The 17,085-nt window shown below is 55.3% G+C and overlaps 2 protein-coding genes across 4 annotated transcripts in view; one reads left to right on the top strand and one right to left on the bottom strand.

Annotated features, from left to right (window-relative positions):
* EVC (EvC ciliary complex subunit 1) overlaps positions 1 to 7,178 on the top strand; it is a 62,186-nt gene extending 55,008 nt beyond the window's left edge. The window contains exons 18-21 of one of the 2 annotated variants that reach the window (XM_032399762.1): positions 3,630 to 3,756; positions 4,469 to 4,562; positions 5,113 to 5,224; positions 5,752 to 7,178. In XM_032399762.1, coding sequence (XP_032255653.1) covers positions 3,630 to 3,756; positions 4,469 to 4,562; positions 5,113 to 5,224; positions 5,752 to 5,833 — 415 coding nt within the window. In that variant the 3' untranslated portion in view covers positions 5,834 to 7,178. Of the gene's footprint in view, positions 1 to 3,629; positions 3,757 to 4,468; positions 4,563 to 5,112; positions 5,225 to 5,748 lie in introns of both variants that reach the window. The other variant, XM_032399758.1, reaches the window with a different exon arrangement.
* Positions 7,179 to 12,816: 5,638 nt separating this feature from the next.
* CRMP1 (collapsin response mediator protein 1) overlaps positions 12,817 to 17,085 on the bottom strand; it is a 69,213-nt gene continuing 64,944 nt past the window's right edge. For both annotated transcript variants that reach the window (XM_032399746.1, XM_032399751.1), the window contains exons 13-14: positions 16,650 to 16,815; positions 12,817 to 13,900 (exon numbers count right to left, since the gene is read on the bottom strand). In XM_032399746.1, coding sequence (XP_032255637.1) covers positions 13,809 to 13,900; positions 16,650 to 16,815 — 258 coding nt within the window. In that variant the 3' untranslated portion in view covers positions 12,817 to 13,808. The remainder of the gene's footprint in view (positions 13,901 to 16,649; positions 16,816 to 17,085) is intronic.

Raw genomic sequence — 17,085 nt, 5'->3', positions numbered from 1 at the left:
GGACCTCCTGAGAAACTGTATAAAATTCAACTTCCAATTTTGCCAGCAAGGGATGCGGAAAATAAGGATTTGTCCACCACCCCCTGCTCCACATTGGTTGAGGGTCCGCCCTGGAGGTGTGACGTCACCAGGCTTTCTGGCCGGCCCCCGAGCTGGCCGGGCACACCCCGGGGGCCAGAGAATGCCCTGGGACGTAGACACAGGTACTTGGCGTAAGGAGCCATTGGCCTGGGTGGAAACTGTCCACGGATGCGCAGACGGCCTCCCCGTGAGCTAGGGGCTGCGGGTGCTGCACCAGCATTCCCCTGTAAGCACCTCCTCTTGCTAGGCTCGGAGCCAGCCCCTGGGGACAGCACCTGTCACCCCAGAGCTCACAGCCTGGGGGGAGAGACGGACAGGGAAACAGCAATAAATCGGCGCAGGTGCTCTGCTGGGGGAGGGGCGGGTCCCTGCAGGACGACGGGGCGGGGGTGCGGGTCCCTTGTCTGGGCAGACACATCCCAGCCGCCGGAAGCTACAGCAGGACGACCACCGCCCTGCACGACAGAGGCGTGGGCCCTGTGCCAAGCCTCACGGTCAATTCCAGCCTGTCATCTGACAGCTGGTTTAGGAACCAAGAACCACAGGGCCCCCTGGGTCAGGCTGCGTCCTACATCTGCTCTCCACAAACTTCCAACGGGCCCTTAGCTGTGGTCAGCAGATGTCCTGCCATCGGGCTGCAAGCTGTCACCTTGCCTTGACTGTTGCAGATCCATCAGACTACGGGCCGGCAGCTCTCTGATGCGGGGAGCGTCATCCCTGGACCGGCAGGTCTCGGGCCCACGCCTGGACACTTAACTCGGGGGCTCTGAGGGGGTCCCCAGGAATCTGAATTGTTAACACACTCCTCTCCAGGGCTGCTGATGGATGTAGTCCGAGGGCTTCACTTTGACCCCCGTGACCCAGGAGGAGAGGCCTCAGCCGCCCCAGTCCAACCTCCCCCAAGTTTATGGAAGATGGAAGCAGAGCCCAGCGGGGATGCGGGTGCGTGACTGAGTCCTACTGTGACTTAGAGGCTCCTACGTGGCCATCAGTGTCCTTCCTGCCCTGCCCCGCTACTCGAAGTTCCTATTGAAAGTCAGCCAGAACTCCTGGGGACAGGGCCGTGTCGTGACAACAGATAATCGATCAGAAAGAGCAATACTTCTAAGCCCGCAAAGCAATTCTCTGTCTAATGGCAAATTCCAAATTGCATCTCTGGCGAGTGGTGTGATCGTGGGAGGGCCCGTCTGAGGGATGCCGGTGACCCTGTGGGGGAACGGCCCCTTCCGACAGCCACCCGCTAGCCCAGTGGTCCTTTCACGCCCCGAGCCTCAGCTTCCCCATCTCTGAAGCGGGTTTGCAGTAGCTCCTGCCTCACGGATATATTTGCATACAGCGCCCACGGCGAGGGGGGTGCACGGCCAGCGCCCCGATGTCCCTCCCCACCCGCAGAGTCGTCGCTACGGTGCCTCCTGCAATCGGAACGGCTCCGCGATCAGAACTCAGTCAGAACGGAGGTCTTTTAAGTAGCCATTTCCATAATCAAATACGAGTCTAAGGGTAAGGGGTTTTTTAGGAGCTGATGTACCCGTCTAGGCGCCTCAGACCCTGCAGCCAGGCCTACCTCCAGTGCATTCCCTTCTTCCGGAAGGTGCTGGAGGGCCAGCAGTCCTGAAGGGGCTCGCGCTCAGGAGCCAGAACCCCACGCGGCTGTCCCCCTGCGGGCAGGACTGTCCAGAGCATGGCTCCTCTCTCAGCCACTCTCCTGTCTCAGGTCCTTGTCACTCCCCTCCCGGCTTAGAGCTGTAGCCTCTGGGCTCCCGTCTAGTCCTGCTGTCCACACTGCAGCCAGGGCATCACAGAAACACGAGGCAGCCAGGTCTCTGGCTCCCCGGGCCTTACAGGGTGAAGCCCCCCTCCAGCCCCTCCTCATGTGGTGCTCCCCCGCCCGCCACTCCCGTTAGCCAAGTCCACAGTGGGTGGCAGCCGAGAGTGACCAGGACTATTGGCAGAATGGGCATAGGACAGGCTGCTCACAGCAAGAAGCCACCTAGACGCTGAATGGAGGCCCCCCAAAGATTTGCCTGTGTCCTAATCCCTGGAGCCTGTGCGTTTGACCTATTGGGAAGAAAGATCTTTGCAGATGTCATTAAGTTAAAGATCTTGAGATGAGATCGTCCTGGATTATCCCCACGGGCAAGTGGGGCAGAGGGAGATTCGATCACTCGCAGAAAGGACCACGGGAGGACGGAGGCAGGATTGGGATGGTGCGGACACAAGCCAAGGAGGACCAGCAGCCGCCAGGAGCGGGGAGAGGCAGGGACAGGGCTCTCCTCCAGAACCTTTGGAGGGGGCACAGCCCTGCCGACACCTTGATGGAAGCCTTCGCCAGGGCTGTGAGAGAACAGATTGCTGTTAAGCGCTTCCCGCCAGCTTGCGGCCATCTGAGCAGCCCCAGCACATGAATGCGGCCTCCTCGAGGGTGCGGGAGAGGCCGCACTGCAGGGCCTGACCTCCGCTCTTCCCATGATGTGTTCACCCTGTACCCCCACCGCGCCCCCAGCTCACAGCGCAGCCTCATGCAGGCAGGGACTGGGCGTGTCTTGTTCGCACCTGTATCTTCCAAACACAGGACAGCCCCCGGCAGGCCAGAGGTCCTTTATGTGTAAATGAAGGAGTGGATGGGTGGATTAATGACGGGGTGTTGTGGGATGAGTAGGAGTTTGCCAGGCAAATACAAAGAAGAGGGGAAAGATATTGCTGCGACAGAAGAGCCTGAAGCAAAAACCGAGTGAAATGTTGTGTCTTTGGGGAAACTCCATAACCAGCTACCTGCTGACGCCGGGGGTGGCCTTTCTCTTCGGGTCCAGAAATTCAGCCCTGTTAGAAAAGCAGTCACGTAAGATTGGAGAGCAGTTATGCAAAGGGGGTGGATGGGATGGAATGTTCCTATTTGCTGAGGGCCAGAGGAAGGTCAGCCCAGGAAGGGAGGGTATTCGAAATGGGAGGGGAAGGGTCTCCGCCCCTGAAAGCCAGGTAGGGCTGTCTGCAGGTCAGGGACCCCGCTGCTGCCCCAGCTCAGAGCTCTGCCCCGCGGAGGCCGGCGCTCCCGTATTCGGGATTTGTCAGATGCCGCATGCTTGGCAATGAGCATTCTGGTTTCTGTTTTCAATATGGATGGGTAGCTGGTGGGCCTCTGGTCCTCTCAGGAGCACGTCCCCTTACCCTGGGTTCAGATGATTTCTCATAGGAAGAGGCCACTTGCTGTTCAGTCACTTGGCAGCTGGGGGACCCCAGGGAGGCCCCCGCCCCTCTGAGCTGCTCCCACCCCTGATGATGCTACTCTTGGTCTTGCTGGTACCCCCAAGGGTCTGGTAGAACCCCAGGGAAAACAGGCATGCGGGATTCTGGAACGTCCCGAGCGCGAAATGCTTTCATGATGAGTCAGCCCCTGTGTAGACACCATAAATCAGCGGAGGCCATTCTGTTCTCATGGATCCAAGGGCTCAAGTCCCCGAGACTCAGCAGGCCCCTGGGAAGCTGTCGTGCTGGCCTCTGACTGGCCGGCCAGCAAGGGCAGCACTGATGGCCTCCATTCCTTCCACCAGGATGGAGGCACAGCAGAAAAAGTTTCTGGCCCAGTTCACCGTGCACCAGCGGATCCGCCTGGATGCTTGGAAGCAGAAGGCAAGGGCTATGGATCATCTGGAAGCCCAGCTCGAGACCCAGCTGCAGGTAGAGTGTCAGAAAAGTGCCTTCCCAAAGTGGGCGGGGGGTTCACGAGGAATGGGAATAGCAAAAGGCCACTCATGATCAAGGTCAGCAAAAACACCTCGGCCCTGGCTTGCTGAGGTCGTCACTGGCAGTTGGCTTGGCCGTGAGCCCTGGGGCCGGCAGGAGTCTTCACCCCCAGCGCAGCCAGGATAAGGCAACAGTAAAGACGGTGAACCCTTACTAACTGAGGTCTGTCGCTGAGCCGAGAGCTGTGCACGCACCCTCCGATGTCATCCTCTGACCACCGAGGACAGGGTCACTGCTATATTCCAGACGGGGACACTGAGGCTCCGAGAGATCCCACAGTCCATAAGTCACGGAAGCCAGGCCCGTGGTTAGCCCACAGTGGTGGCAGCTGAGAACTCAGACTCCGGGGCCGGGCAGAAGCGGGTTAGACCCTGGCTCTGCTGCTCCCCCTCTGTGGCCCTCACCGAGCCCTCACCTCAGTGTTCTCATCTGTAGACCGGGGTTCCCCGGCTGGCGTGAGTGAGGATGGCAGTTCTCCGGCAGAAGCTGGAAAATGCTGGCGCCCTCCCTCACACACGCGTCTGCCCTGCCCCTGCTGCCTCGGGACACGGTCCCGTCAGCCTCCCTGGAGAGCGTCAGCCCCACTGCGCTGGGGAGGCGGGACCGGGCGAGGGAGCCCCGGCTGACCCTCCCTCCCTGCATTCAGGAGGCCGAGCAGAGCTTCATCTCTGAGCTGGCGGCCTTGGCCCGGGTGCCCCTTCCGCAAAGCAGACTGTCGCCAAGTAAGCGTGGACTGTCAGGTAAGGCCTAGAAGGCACTCCGCCAGGCGGGAGGCTCTCAGGGCTGGCAATAGGGATGCCAGTCCCGTGTCTGCCACGAGCCATCTGCATGGCTTTTGTGTCCTCGTCTGTAAATACACAGGCTCAGTTAGGACAGCACTTGGGCCCCCGGGGAATAATTAGCCCCCCGCTAATGATCTGGTTGCCAGCAGCAACTTCAGTGACCCCACAAGTGCTGTAGCCCGCTAACGGGACAGGGCCGGGGAGGTGTGTACGAACACAGCGGTCTGCCGTACCAGTGCTGTGTTCTCGGGGTCTTACTGCTTGTGCGATGGAAACACAGTGGGAGCCTCACAGCCCTGGGCTCGAACCCCAGCTCTGCCACTTAATGGCTGTATGGCCTTGGGAAGCACCTCACCCCCAGGCCTCAGTTTCCCTATAAGTTAAATGGGTATAATAGCAGAAAGCACAGAGTGTATACTTGGCCGCAGAGGTACTCAGAAAGTGCCTGGCTTGGTTGGAGGCTCGTGAAGTCACAGAGCCAATGTCTGGGTCTGTGTGTCTTCTGCAGAGAAGCCTGTCAGGATGAGAAGGAAGAAGCCCCCACCCCGGGAGAAAGGGGACCCAGGGGGGCCCACCGACGATGACCCTGCCTCAGGGGGCCACCCCTCGGGATCACTCAGGTACAGCGGGGACCCCAGTGTACTGCCTGTGGGTGCTTACTGACCACCCGAAGTCTGGGCAGAAAAATCAGCACCTTTTCTTGGGGTGTTAGCCAGAGGGTCCCAGAAATGATGGACGCTGGTGGGAGGGGTTGGCATCCCTCACTGCTGCTGTTCGTGTCCGATGTGGCTGGGTCGGCCATGACCTAGCTCCACGTCCCACCAGCACCCAGCCTGAAGGGCCACCAGTCCCCCACTGTTACGGACACCCTGGGATTTGCAGTAAGGTACATGCGTCCTGGGCACCCAGTCATCTGAGCATCTGAGCAGGGGCTTCCTTCCTCTGTGGCCCTCAGATGACCCCCCCGCACTGCCACCAAACAGGGAAACCGGGAGCTGTGTTTGTCTCCCAACAATCCCAGTCAGAGGAAAATGGTTTAGATCGCCTGTCACTGCCTTTCCATCTGATCAGATTGGAGGAGTTCTTGCCTCTGGACAGATCTGGAATCAGAGTTCTGACTCCTGCCTTGCTTCCGTGTTTTAAGCAGCAAAAGGCTGAACCAGCAAGAAAATGAAGCTGGTGACGGCGAGAGCCCCAAGAAGCTGCTAAGGGAAAGAAGCAATTTGTAGATCGTGGCAGTCGGGGCTGAAGCCGAGGACCAGACCTGAACACTGCCTGCTTGCTGCGCCCCTCCCCCAGCCCAGTGAGACGGTGGGGGGGATGGGGGCCCCCCTCTGCCTTCCAGGCTCGCTGTGAGGGGGCTGGACAGAGACTGATGGACAGCGCCCGACAAGGCCTCCGTGAGCAGGGTGTACCCTCCGGCCTGTGGAATTAGAAACCCGTGTGGGACACCTGTCTGCAGCTTTCTCTCTCTGGCTTCGAGACGTGGCTCCCTTCCTCAGGGACCTCTTCCCCCTGGCTGTCTGAACCCCCCACCCCACGGTGTCCTGCTGCCCCCCGAACCCGGCCGCCCAGCGTGAGGCTGCTTCACTCCAGCTTCAGGGACCCCCCTGCTCCCCGGTCACTCCCAGGTGTTCTGCTGGGCTTGCAGGGGTCTCGGGGAGGGCTGGGGTCTTCTGGCTGGAAGCCTTTTCTCCACCATTTCTGCTACCTTGTTCTGTCTGTCCCATGAGACGTGTCCCATGCACGGTGTTCTCATCTGGACCCATTCCTGGGTTTAGCTCAGCCAGCAGGTAATGCCTGGTCACTTTGGGTGGTGAGTCTCAGGGCCCCCGGACCCTGACACAGACCGTGGAATCCCTGGCCTGAGGGCCTATGTCACCAACCCTGGGGACCCTAGCCCCACAGATACATCATGATACCTGCTGTGGGTCTTCTGAGGGTGGCCCCACTCAGCCCGCGGGCTTCCCCGGCAAGGGGACAAGCAGTTCTCCCTCAGGAGGCCTGTTCCTGGGGGACTCTGCCGCTCCCAGAGCTTCCAGACTGGCCCTATTTAAACTACTGCAAGGAGAGGCCTTTCCCACCCAGAAAGAAAATTACTCTTCTCATTGAAATCAGGGATTCCCAACTTTGGCACTATGGACATTTTGGGTGAGATAATTCTTCATTTGGGGTAGGGGCCGTTCTGTGCATAGATTCCAGGAGCACTGCCCCCCAGTTGTGGCAACCAGACTTGTCTCCAGATGTGGCCAGATGTCCCCTGGGGGGCATCACCCCAACCCGAGTCAAAGTGGGCCAGCGCCTGGTGAATTCAGACAGAGTGGGCCCTGGGCCCCAGGACCCCTGTCACGGAGATGTCCTGGACCATTTGTGGCCTGAGTTTTTATTTGTTAAAATCTAACTTAGGCTCTCTTAGGAAAGAGTGGCTCTGGGACAGAAGTCATCCACGGTAGTTAGGTGGCTTGTTAAGGATGCTTCCCGTCAGAGCATCGGGTCCTAACGGGTCTGCTCGTGGGCTCCCTCTTGTGGCCAAATAAAGCATTTCATTATTCTGCTAACAAGCTGTGGTTTCCTTCTTGCCCTATTTTGAGAACCTGGTTGACCTAGAAACCACTTTTGTCACATGGGTCCTCGGCACAGAGGCATTCTGGAGTTGGGAGTGGCTGATCTGGTGACTTGAATTTGTTAAGTGCAGACCCCTGGCGGTCCCGGCATCTCGGAAAGAACGAAGGCAGCTCAGCTTCCATAGATCTTGCATGAAAATCGTTTTGCTTCCTGGGCGACGCCTCCTCAGCACGAGCGACTGTGTCACACACCGGTGCGGCAGCCCCGATGCACAGCCACTGGGCTTGGCACAGCTCGGGGCACAGGACTCGGTGAACACTGTGGACTGTTTCTGTTCTCATCCCGCTGTAGATGGAGTCTTCCAGCGCCGGGCGGGGGCATGGGGGTGCCTTCCATAACGCACCTGCCTTCCCGGGCAGAATGAAACGTGGGCACCAGAAGCCACAGGCACTCAGCAGCGTCTGGCACAGGCTCTGGGACGCCCGGGGCCGGCTTCGCAAGCACAGCACGCCGGGCGCGGGGGAGGCCGAGGACACATCGCCACTGACCTCCTCCATCCATTCCTGTCCTGGTGCGTATTATGGGTGGTGGGTTGTTAGGGAGACGGAAGGAGGTGGCCCGGAAGGGGATGGTGAGTAAGTCAGTGGATTCATTCTTCCACGTTTAGTCTGAGCTCAGCAAGGAGAAAGGCCGTAGACTCTCCGAGCACCTCTCTGGCCAGCCCGGTGTCTGTCCTGCCCCTACCTCTGGTGCTGACCTAGACGCTGCCCCCAGGAAACTCCTAACTGCTCCGACCCTTGCCTCCTGCCCTGCCCCGCATCCTCTGACCGGCCCGCACGTTCCAAAACACAAATCTCACCGGCGCACGCTTCAGCAGTATTCTTTGCTCGAAGGAGAAAAAGCAAAATCTTTAACACGGACCACAGGGCCCGGCGAGGTCTGGTCTCAGGCACAGCCCCGCTGTTGCCCCCACCCTCACCCAGCCTGTCTCCTCTCGTGGCTTCACACCTGCCCGCCCCCACCTGCCACTGGGCTTTGGCACAGGACGTTCGTGCTGCCCGCCTGGAACAGCCCTACCCCCTGCCCCTCCCCTCTGCCTGACAAGCCTGTGAACATCATCCATGTCTCGATGGCAGGACTCGCGTCTAGAGCCTTCCCTGCGGCCCTCAGACAAGATCGGACCCTCCCCTTAGGCTGTTAGCCTAAGCGGGAAAAATAAACATTCCTTTATTTCTCATCCACATTCGGAACCAGTTGAGACATAGAGCAGCCGGGGAGATCCGCACATGGGCTATGTAGGCGGCGGAGCCACGTTGGAGGTCTGAGATCAGTCCTGCGGCCGTGAACCCTCGCTCCTGCCTTCCTCCCCAGCCACACACATGGCCCCAGACACAAGCCTCCACCGTGGGGACAACCGGAAACACGGCAAGAGCGGAGGAGCGGGGAGACCCAGATCTGGGGCGGGAGTGCTGGAATGTGTACATTTTGGGGAGAATAGCTTAATAAAAAGCAAATCAAACTACAAAGGGATAAGAGTGAATAAATATTCAGAACGAGGGAGGAGATGAGGACGAATGATGTATTTTTTTAAAGTCTGATGAATTCCACAAAAGTCACAAATCCAAAAATAAAATAATTTTTTAAATCAGTGGATTGCCTAATCCACCTCTGTAATACCTCGTTCTAGTATTTCTCCACTCAAAATTCGACACATATGACAGCTGGGAGACATTCTGTGGACCAGCCTCTGGCTCTGGGCACCTCCGTCCCTCCCCTTGGGCCACAGGCTTCTGGTGCCGGGTGCCACGGGACTCACGTGCTCTGTGTCGTGATGCAGGAAAGGTGGCACAGGGCTGGCTGTTCGTGCCTGGGCTAGCCAACACACACAAACATCCCCACTGAGAGATGAACCATGACTCTGAAAAGCAAAGTGAGGGTTCTAGAGAGGAGGAGGTGGGGGGATGTGTTAGCCTGGTGATGGGTATTAAAGAGGGCACGTTCTGCATGGAGCACTGGGTGTTATACGCAAACAATGAATCATGGAACACTACATCAAAAACTAATGATGTAATGTATGGTGATTAACGTAACAATAATAATAATTTAAAAAACATAAAAAAGAAACATCCCCACTGAACCCCAGTCCACCTGCCCTAACTCGGCCCCGGAAATACCCACGGCCTCCCTAGGGTCACGTGATACTCAGGGACGTTGGAGTGGAAGGAAACCGTGTCTTAATCGGTTGCAGTTCAAACCTCTGGCTGTGGAAAGTGTACAGAATTAGGACTCTGTGGACATATCGCTAAGCCCACCCCTGGGTCTGGGTGGGGGTCTGTGCAGACATCAATGACTTCATGGTAAATCACGTCCGAGGAGAAGCATGTGTCCTGAGATCGGTCACCTCCTTGGAGAGAGCAAAGGACACCACTCGGCACACTCAGTTCCCTCTTCCCAGACTGAGCAAGCAGGTGCGTCTCCCTCCTTGGGGAAGAAGCACTGAGAAAGGCCAGTTGAGCCCCCGCACCTCTCCCCCAGAGCGCGGACGCCCTTCCCTCTGTGGAAACACCAGGATCGGGAGATAAGCACCTGCTGCCCTTCCTGGAAGCGGGCGCGGTTAGATGTTTGGGGCAATATTTTCACACCTGACCTTCCCCCGGAATGCATTCCTCCTGATGAGCATAGTGTCTGGCACAAAACGGCCTCCACAGTCACTTGGTGGGAGGAAGAAGGAAGAAAGAGGGGGATGGGGAAGGAAACTTCAATGTGGCAAAAGTACTTTTGGTTCAAAAATACTCTTCTTGTTCCTCTGCTCCAGAAATTGATGTCACTGGAGAGAAACTCGGGGCCAATGACACTGCAAATGTGCATCATCAGGGCCCACACTTTGTGCCACAGAGAGTCCTGACCACATGCGCTTTGGTCCAAAGAACAGCCCCTGAGTGTGCGGAGACATGACACTCAAGCCTTGGGAGCAGCCTTCTCTGGTCCGTTCACCATAACCAAGCGGCCACACTGACTCTGGGGCCAGAGTACGTTAGGCAGAAAATGGATGGGGGAGACCTTGGCTGTTCTGTTTCACTTTTTAGAGTCGACATGCAACACAGGTGCAAAAATAGACCAACTGATGTAGAGGGGTCAGGCCAGCCCTTACTGGGACACCAGAGCCCACGTAAACTTAGAGTTACAAACTCGCTAGCTTCACGGTGGTAGTTTGAAGCTGGCTACAGGGGAAATTAGCAAACAGTGCAAACTGGGGCTCCCAGCCCAGCCCAGCCCGGTGTTTAGTATTTGTTTTGCAGGGTACCTTGGGACCACTGGATCAGCAGACCCACACACTATGGTCACCTGGTTTATAATAAAGCCACCACTGCAGCCTAATGGGGGGAAGAATGGTCTTTTCAGTAAAATGGTGTTGGGTCATCTGGATATTATATGGGAAAAAGTAAGTTTTGAGCCTTCCCTTTCCTTATACACAAAGATTAATGAAAGATGGATCATATACCCAAATGTGGCAAGATACAACAAAGTTTTTGGAAAGAGACTTAGGAGACTTGTGGACAGTAGAATAATGCCCCTCCACCCAAAGTGTCCCCATCCTAATTCCCAGAACCTGGGACTAGGCTATGACATGGTAAAGGGGAATCACAGGTGTAGATAGATGGATGAGAGAATGGATAGCTTTCCCCTAAAGCTTTCCGAGAAACATTCCCTACCTCTTCCTACCAGCTCAGGACACGAAAGAGAAACACGTGCCTTACAAGGAATGTTGCAGCCTCCAAAACTTAAGGCTTGTATGTCTTGCACCACCAGGACCTATGACTGTGACTCTTGGAGGTGCTGGGGAACCTCCCGTGGAACAGTGGGTCCTGGCGACCTCAGTCAGTTATGCAGCAGGGCAGTAGCCCCACCAGGGTCGGTCTTAGAAGATGTTTATGCTGCTCTGCTTGCACCCCCGGATGGGTTAGGGGGTGATGCAGGAGAGGAAATGCTTTCCAGAAAGTGGGGCAACTCACTGCTGCCAACTTTACTCTTCTGGAAGTTTCTGTGTTGCCCAGGAATAGTCTGAATGGACCACGGCCAAACATCAAAAGGCCATATTCTTTATTCTTGACCTTTCCCTGTATTTAGCCTTGTTTCCATGACAGACCATGAGCCAACACCATGCTGGACCTTAACTAAGGTATCTTAACCCAGCCAGGTAAGGGGAGAATACGCTAAAACCATGAAGTAGAGGTACAACCATCCAAAACCATCCTGCCTTGAATGACTGTAAAACTTAGTTAGGAGAAAGGAGCTTTGGACTTAGGGCCAAACTTCATGGGTCTTGGATTCAAATCCTGCATCAGCCTCTTTCTCACTGTGTGATCTTGGATAAGTCACTGAACTCTTAGGACTCCTCTGTAAAAGGGGCATAGTAATAGAGCCTACCTCACAGAGCACCTAACACGTAGCCAGCGCCACACAGGTACTGCTTGCATCATCAGCACCATCACCATCATCGTCATCATCACCACCATCACCATCATCATCACCACCATCACCATCATCGTCATCATCACCACCATCACCATCATCATCACCACCATCACCATCACCATCACCACCATCATCACCATCATCATCATCACCATCATCACCATCATCACCACCATCATCACCACCACCATCATCACCACCATCATCATCACCATCATTATCATCAGCATCAACACCATCAGCAGCAGCATCAACACCATCATCTTCATCACCATCATCATCACCAGCATCATCACCATCACCACCACCATCACCACCATCATCACTATCATCATCATCACCATCACCTCCATCACCATCACCATCATCGTCATCATCACCACCACCACCAACACCACCACCACCATCATCACCATCACCACCATCACCATCATCAAGATCATCACCATTGCCACCATCATCATCATCACCATCATCGTCATCATCACCACCACCATCATCACCACCACCATTATCATCACCATCACCATCATCACCATCATCATCGCCATCATCACCACCACCACCACCATCACCATCACCATCATCACCAAGATCATCATCACCATTGCCATCATCATCCACCACCATCACCATCATTACCACCATCACCACCACCTCCCTACCATCATCACCATCACCACCATCATCATCACCATCATCACAATCATCACCACCATCATCCTCACCACCACCATCACCACTATCACTACTACTAGTGGCAAATTGGGACAGGCAACTTTGCCTGAGTTTTTACTCCTCAGAAAGTGCATTTGCTCATGGAACCAGAGGGAAGAAATGTGATATTTAGAAGGCTGGAGCTCCCAGTCTGAGGCAGATGGTTACCTACAAGAAGAGAGCACACCAAGAATGGGCCAAGCAGGAAGGAATGGACGTGGGCTTTCAAACCACGTCCCAGAAGCCACCTGCCACCTGCCTTTCCCACCATGACCTCAGGGTCTGAGATCAACACTCCACACCTCGTGACTGGCTCCCTCTCCTTCCTCCTCTACTTCCCCCAGTGTCTACCAAGCGTGAGTCCTGGGAAGCAACCACCATGCTCCAATCATCATGAGGAGAGCTGAGCGTTTGCATCTAACGGAGCTGCCACCCTTAAATGAAAACACTCTAGTCAAGCCAGCAGGCTGTTTCTTTTCTTTATTTTTTCACAAGCTTTGAATTCAGAAATAAGAGCCACAATAAGTCAGTTGGTAAGTAAAAATGGGGGGTGATTACAAAGGAAAACTTTGTACAAAACTTTAAAAATCTGACTGCCCCATCAAACACCTCGAAGGGACCAGGAGCGGGGCAACGGGGAGCAGCTGTTGCCCGACCATTGTCAGCCCTGATGGGGGTGGGGAGCCCCCTTTCTGAGTGTGAACCTGGTTAGGCCTGAAGTCGGAGCTGGCTGGAAGGACACACACAGACCAGAAGACAGCATGGCGAGTCACAAGTGCCACGGAGACCAGAGTTTCTGACACAGGACGTGGATGATGTTTCTCTGCAAACACTGGAAGGCTCCCCTGCCTCTCTGAGAATTCACAGAAGGTTCTCAAGGGGGGTGGGGTGGGGAGGAGTGGGGCAGGCTTCTTTCTAGCGTGGACTTGGGGTGGGGGCAATGAGTAAACATCCTCGCGGTAAAGAGTTTTGGAATTGCCCCTGAGGGCTTGAGGTCTCGGCATTGTGTCTACATTGGTCCTCGGCGATGTTCCGTCAGATGCACTCACAGACTTGCACACATAATTTAGTAACATGCATCAACTATCCTAGAGCAGCTACAAGGGTGCGAAAGGAACCACCCAGAGATTCATGGAGCCCGTGGAGTCAGAAGTGGGAGGGACAGTACAAGACGATGCTAGAACCTGTGCTCACTAAGGAGGGAAATGGAGACCCATGCTCTGAGGTGGAGTCAGCATGAACACACAACTGTGGGGCAAGGAGTTTCCAAGCAAACACACCACACTAGTACCACTTCTTCCTAAACAAAAGAGGAAAGAACATCATTCAATTTTTCCCCCCATCAGTACCAAATAAAACTGCGGATTTCCCAAACCCCGACAGGGAAAGGAATGGACATTATTCCTAGAACGCTTCACGCTAGCTCATCTGTCCACTCGTCCGCCTTCAGCCGAGACTGGTGATGTTGGAGCGGCCACCAGGGGGCGCCACGATGCGGTGGCCGGTGCGCCGGGGATTGTTGTCATCTATCTGGGCACCTGGAAGAGACGGGGCCAATCACTGCCGACAGGTTCCACCTGCTGCTCCTGGGGGTCGGGACGCTGAGCCCTTGTCCTGACATGCCCTCCAGCCTCCCCACCCTTTGGGGCTCAGTCCAGGCTCACCTCTGGGAGGGCTCCCCAACATCCACGGGGTTCACTGCTCTCTCCTCTGTGCCCCACTCTGGCCCTGGCGTCACCCTCTTGCAGCCCTGGCCGCCCTGCACTATATCTTGCCTGGCTTCATGTTCTTGAGCCATGAGGGCAAGCACTTATTGAGTGCCTACTGTGTCCAGGCATAGCCTTGGTGCTTTAACTATGTGCTTGAGTTTAGGGTACACAGCAATACTATGAAGGGGGGTTACCCCAAGTGTACAGATGAGGAATTGGGGGCTCAGGTCATGCACCTTGGGGGCAAAGCTGGAAGGTGGGCAAGCCACAATTCCAGCCCCAGCTGGTTTGTCCCCACAGCTGTAGCTCCTATTGGAGTCAGAATAATGCACAGTAGTTCCCGATGCTCCGAAGGTGTTTTATGTACGGTACGCATGGGAGTGCACGCGTGTGTGTGTGTGTGTGTGTGTGTGTGAGAACTACTCAGAGCTGGATTTACCCACCTCGTTTGCAATGGCCAGATCTGCATGGGGGAGGGGCATCATTTTTTTGTTTCCAATCTGCAAAACCAACCATTTGTTATACGTTCTCTGGCAGTTAAAGATTTAAAGTTCCAGCATCAAGCCCAGCGCCTGGTGCTCAATAGATACGTATTCAATGAGTAAGTAGTGACTGATGGACAAAGCCAAAAGGAGGGATGGCGTGAGAGGGCCCTGGGGTCCAGTCCGGAGACAGGTTGCAGTACAGATCATGTCTGGAATGTGGGTGATTTGGAATCAGACCCTCCTTCCCTCAGCCTTCACTTCCTTTCCATTGAGTGAGAGGAGCGGAGATGAAGGGCCTTCCATCTCCGAAAGCCACTATGCATGTAGCGTGGAGAGCTGCCTGATTTTCTCAGAGTTCTCTCGGTAGACACTTTGTCTTCCTGGGAAACCAGGAACTTCCTCAAGTCCCAGAACCAGAAATCAGGCCTAATACCTGTTTCCCCCATAATCCTCTCCACCTTGCGGGTTACATGTTTGCTACACTGAAAGCACCTGTCGGGCAAAAGGACCCTAGTGCAGTCAATCACGTTGCATCTCTATAAAGTGACATCAAGCTGGTATTTAAAAGGCATCCGTGAAGTCATTCCTGATTCGGAAAGTGCCTACGGTGCTGGTAACAAATGAAGTCACCTGCTAACCTGCCGTGAGGCGGGCTGGGGCAGGGCGGTGGGTCTGGGAGACGGTGAGCCGACCTGGGGCGTGGGGTGGTGGTGGAGCCCTTCCAGCAGACTTTCCATTTCATTGTTCTTCTAGTTCTAAAAGGGAGGGGTTCTCCCCCTGTATTTAATACTAATGGTGAGTTGCATGTCTTGAGGAGAGGTCCGGTCTGCAAACTCCATATAGCTTCACCCAGGTGGCTTGTCCTGGCTGTGTGTCCAATCCCTGTTGTGTTGACTGAGCATCAGATGAGATACATGAGTGGTGTTTTGGGTCCACTGGTGGAAAAAATACTAGTTCTCTTTAAAGACTGGAATCACACTCAGTATATGAGAAACCCTGGCATGAAGGCTCATGGGAAGTAAGATGAGCCCCCCCCCCCCACAACTTATGTAAGATGAGCACCCCCCACCACAACTTATGTCCCCACTGCATCATCGCTGAGACAGACACTCCCCGGATGGAGGGCAGTTGTCACCCCCACAATTTAAGTGAATAGTCATCTCTCTCTCTGCCCCTCCATTCTCATTTGCTAAACATATCAGCTTCTCAGTTTAAATGGTTTTCACTCCTGTTAGATCAGAGTCGGCAAAGGAGGGACCACTGACAAAGCTTGGCCACCACCTGTTTTTGTATAGTCCATGGGCTAAGAATAGTTTTTTACATTTTTTTTACACTTTTCAATGGTTGCATTTGAAATATCTACTTAATATAATACCCTAAATTTTGCCTCTTGGCTCACAAAACCTAGACCATTTACTATCTGGTCCTTTAAGACATTTGCTGGGGGCGCCTGGGTGGCTCAGTCGTTAAGCATCTGCCTTCGGCTCAGGTCATGATCCCGGGGTCCTGGGATCGAGCCCCGCATCGGGCTCCCTGCTCCGCGGGAAGCCTGCTTCTCCCTGTCCCACTCCCCCTGCTTGTGTTCCCTCTCTCGCTGTCTCTCTCTGTGTCAAATAAATAAAATCTTAAAAAAAAAAAGACAACATTTGCTGACCCCCGGAGCAGACTGGGGACTGCCCAGCTGTGTCTCATCCATCACCGTATTCCTAGCACCTAGCCCAGTGTATAACACATGCTAAAGCCTCAGATAACGCTGGGGGACAAAATTCCCATCAATCCCAGCGTGTGCGTGTCTGCCCTCATGTGGCGAGCTCCTGAAACTGCAGTGTCCCTGGGGTCTGAGGGACCACGTTCAGCTTCACGGGGAAGGCGTGCTTAAGGATGAGCTCAGGGCCAATTTTTGTGCAGATTTCATAACCAGGGTCAGGTGTCTCTGTGGACCCCTGCGGAGCCCCTCTGCTTTCTGACCTCCCCCCACCCGCTCTGCCACTCCCAGGAAGAAAGGAGATGGGGCTCCCCACCTGATCCTTGCTTTCTCATCTAGCGCCCAAGTGGGCCTCTTGGAAGTGCTGTGGGCATGGGGGGCCTCTTACCTGATAAACTGAAGTTGGACTGGTGGAGGTTTCTGATGGGCGGGGGCTGGTGTTTGGAAGGCGAGGACTTGGCAGAAGGAGCAGGAGTCGCATATTTGGGTGTGGCTGGCACCTCATACACAGGACCGTCGTACATGCCTCTGGGAACACCTTGCAATCCCGAAACCTAAACAGGGGGGTGGGGGAGGGGATGGATGGGCAAGATGCACCTACACCTTCCCATTCAGGCAGGCCGGAGCCCTGCGGCCGGATAGTGACCTGAGGTGACCTCAGGGACACGCGCGCACGCGCACACACACGTGTGGGTACACATGCGCACACATACCCCACATGCATGCATTTACTCCCCATACACACGTACACACACAATTCACATGTGCACACATGCACGCGCACGCACCCATATGTACAACCCGACACAGACGTGCGCGCGCGC

The sequence above is a fragment of the Phoca vitulina genome, unplaced genomic scaffold (genome assembly GCF_004348235.1).
Source record: "Phoca vitulina isolate PV1807 unplaced genomic scaffold, GSC_HSeal_1.0 scaffold3, whole genome shotgun sequence".
NCBI lineage: Eukaryota > Metazoa > Chordata > Mammalia > Carnivora > Phocidae > Phoca > Phoca vitulina.
The sequence above is the reverse complement of the archived record's forward strand: the minus strand, read 5'-3'. Positions and strand labels throughout refer to the sequence as shown.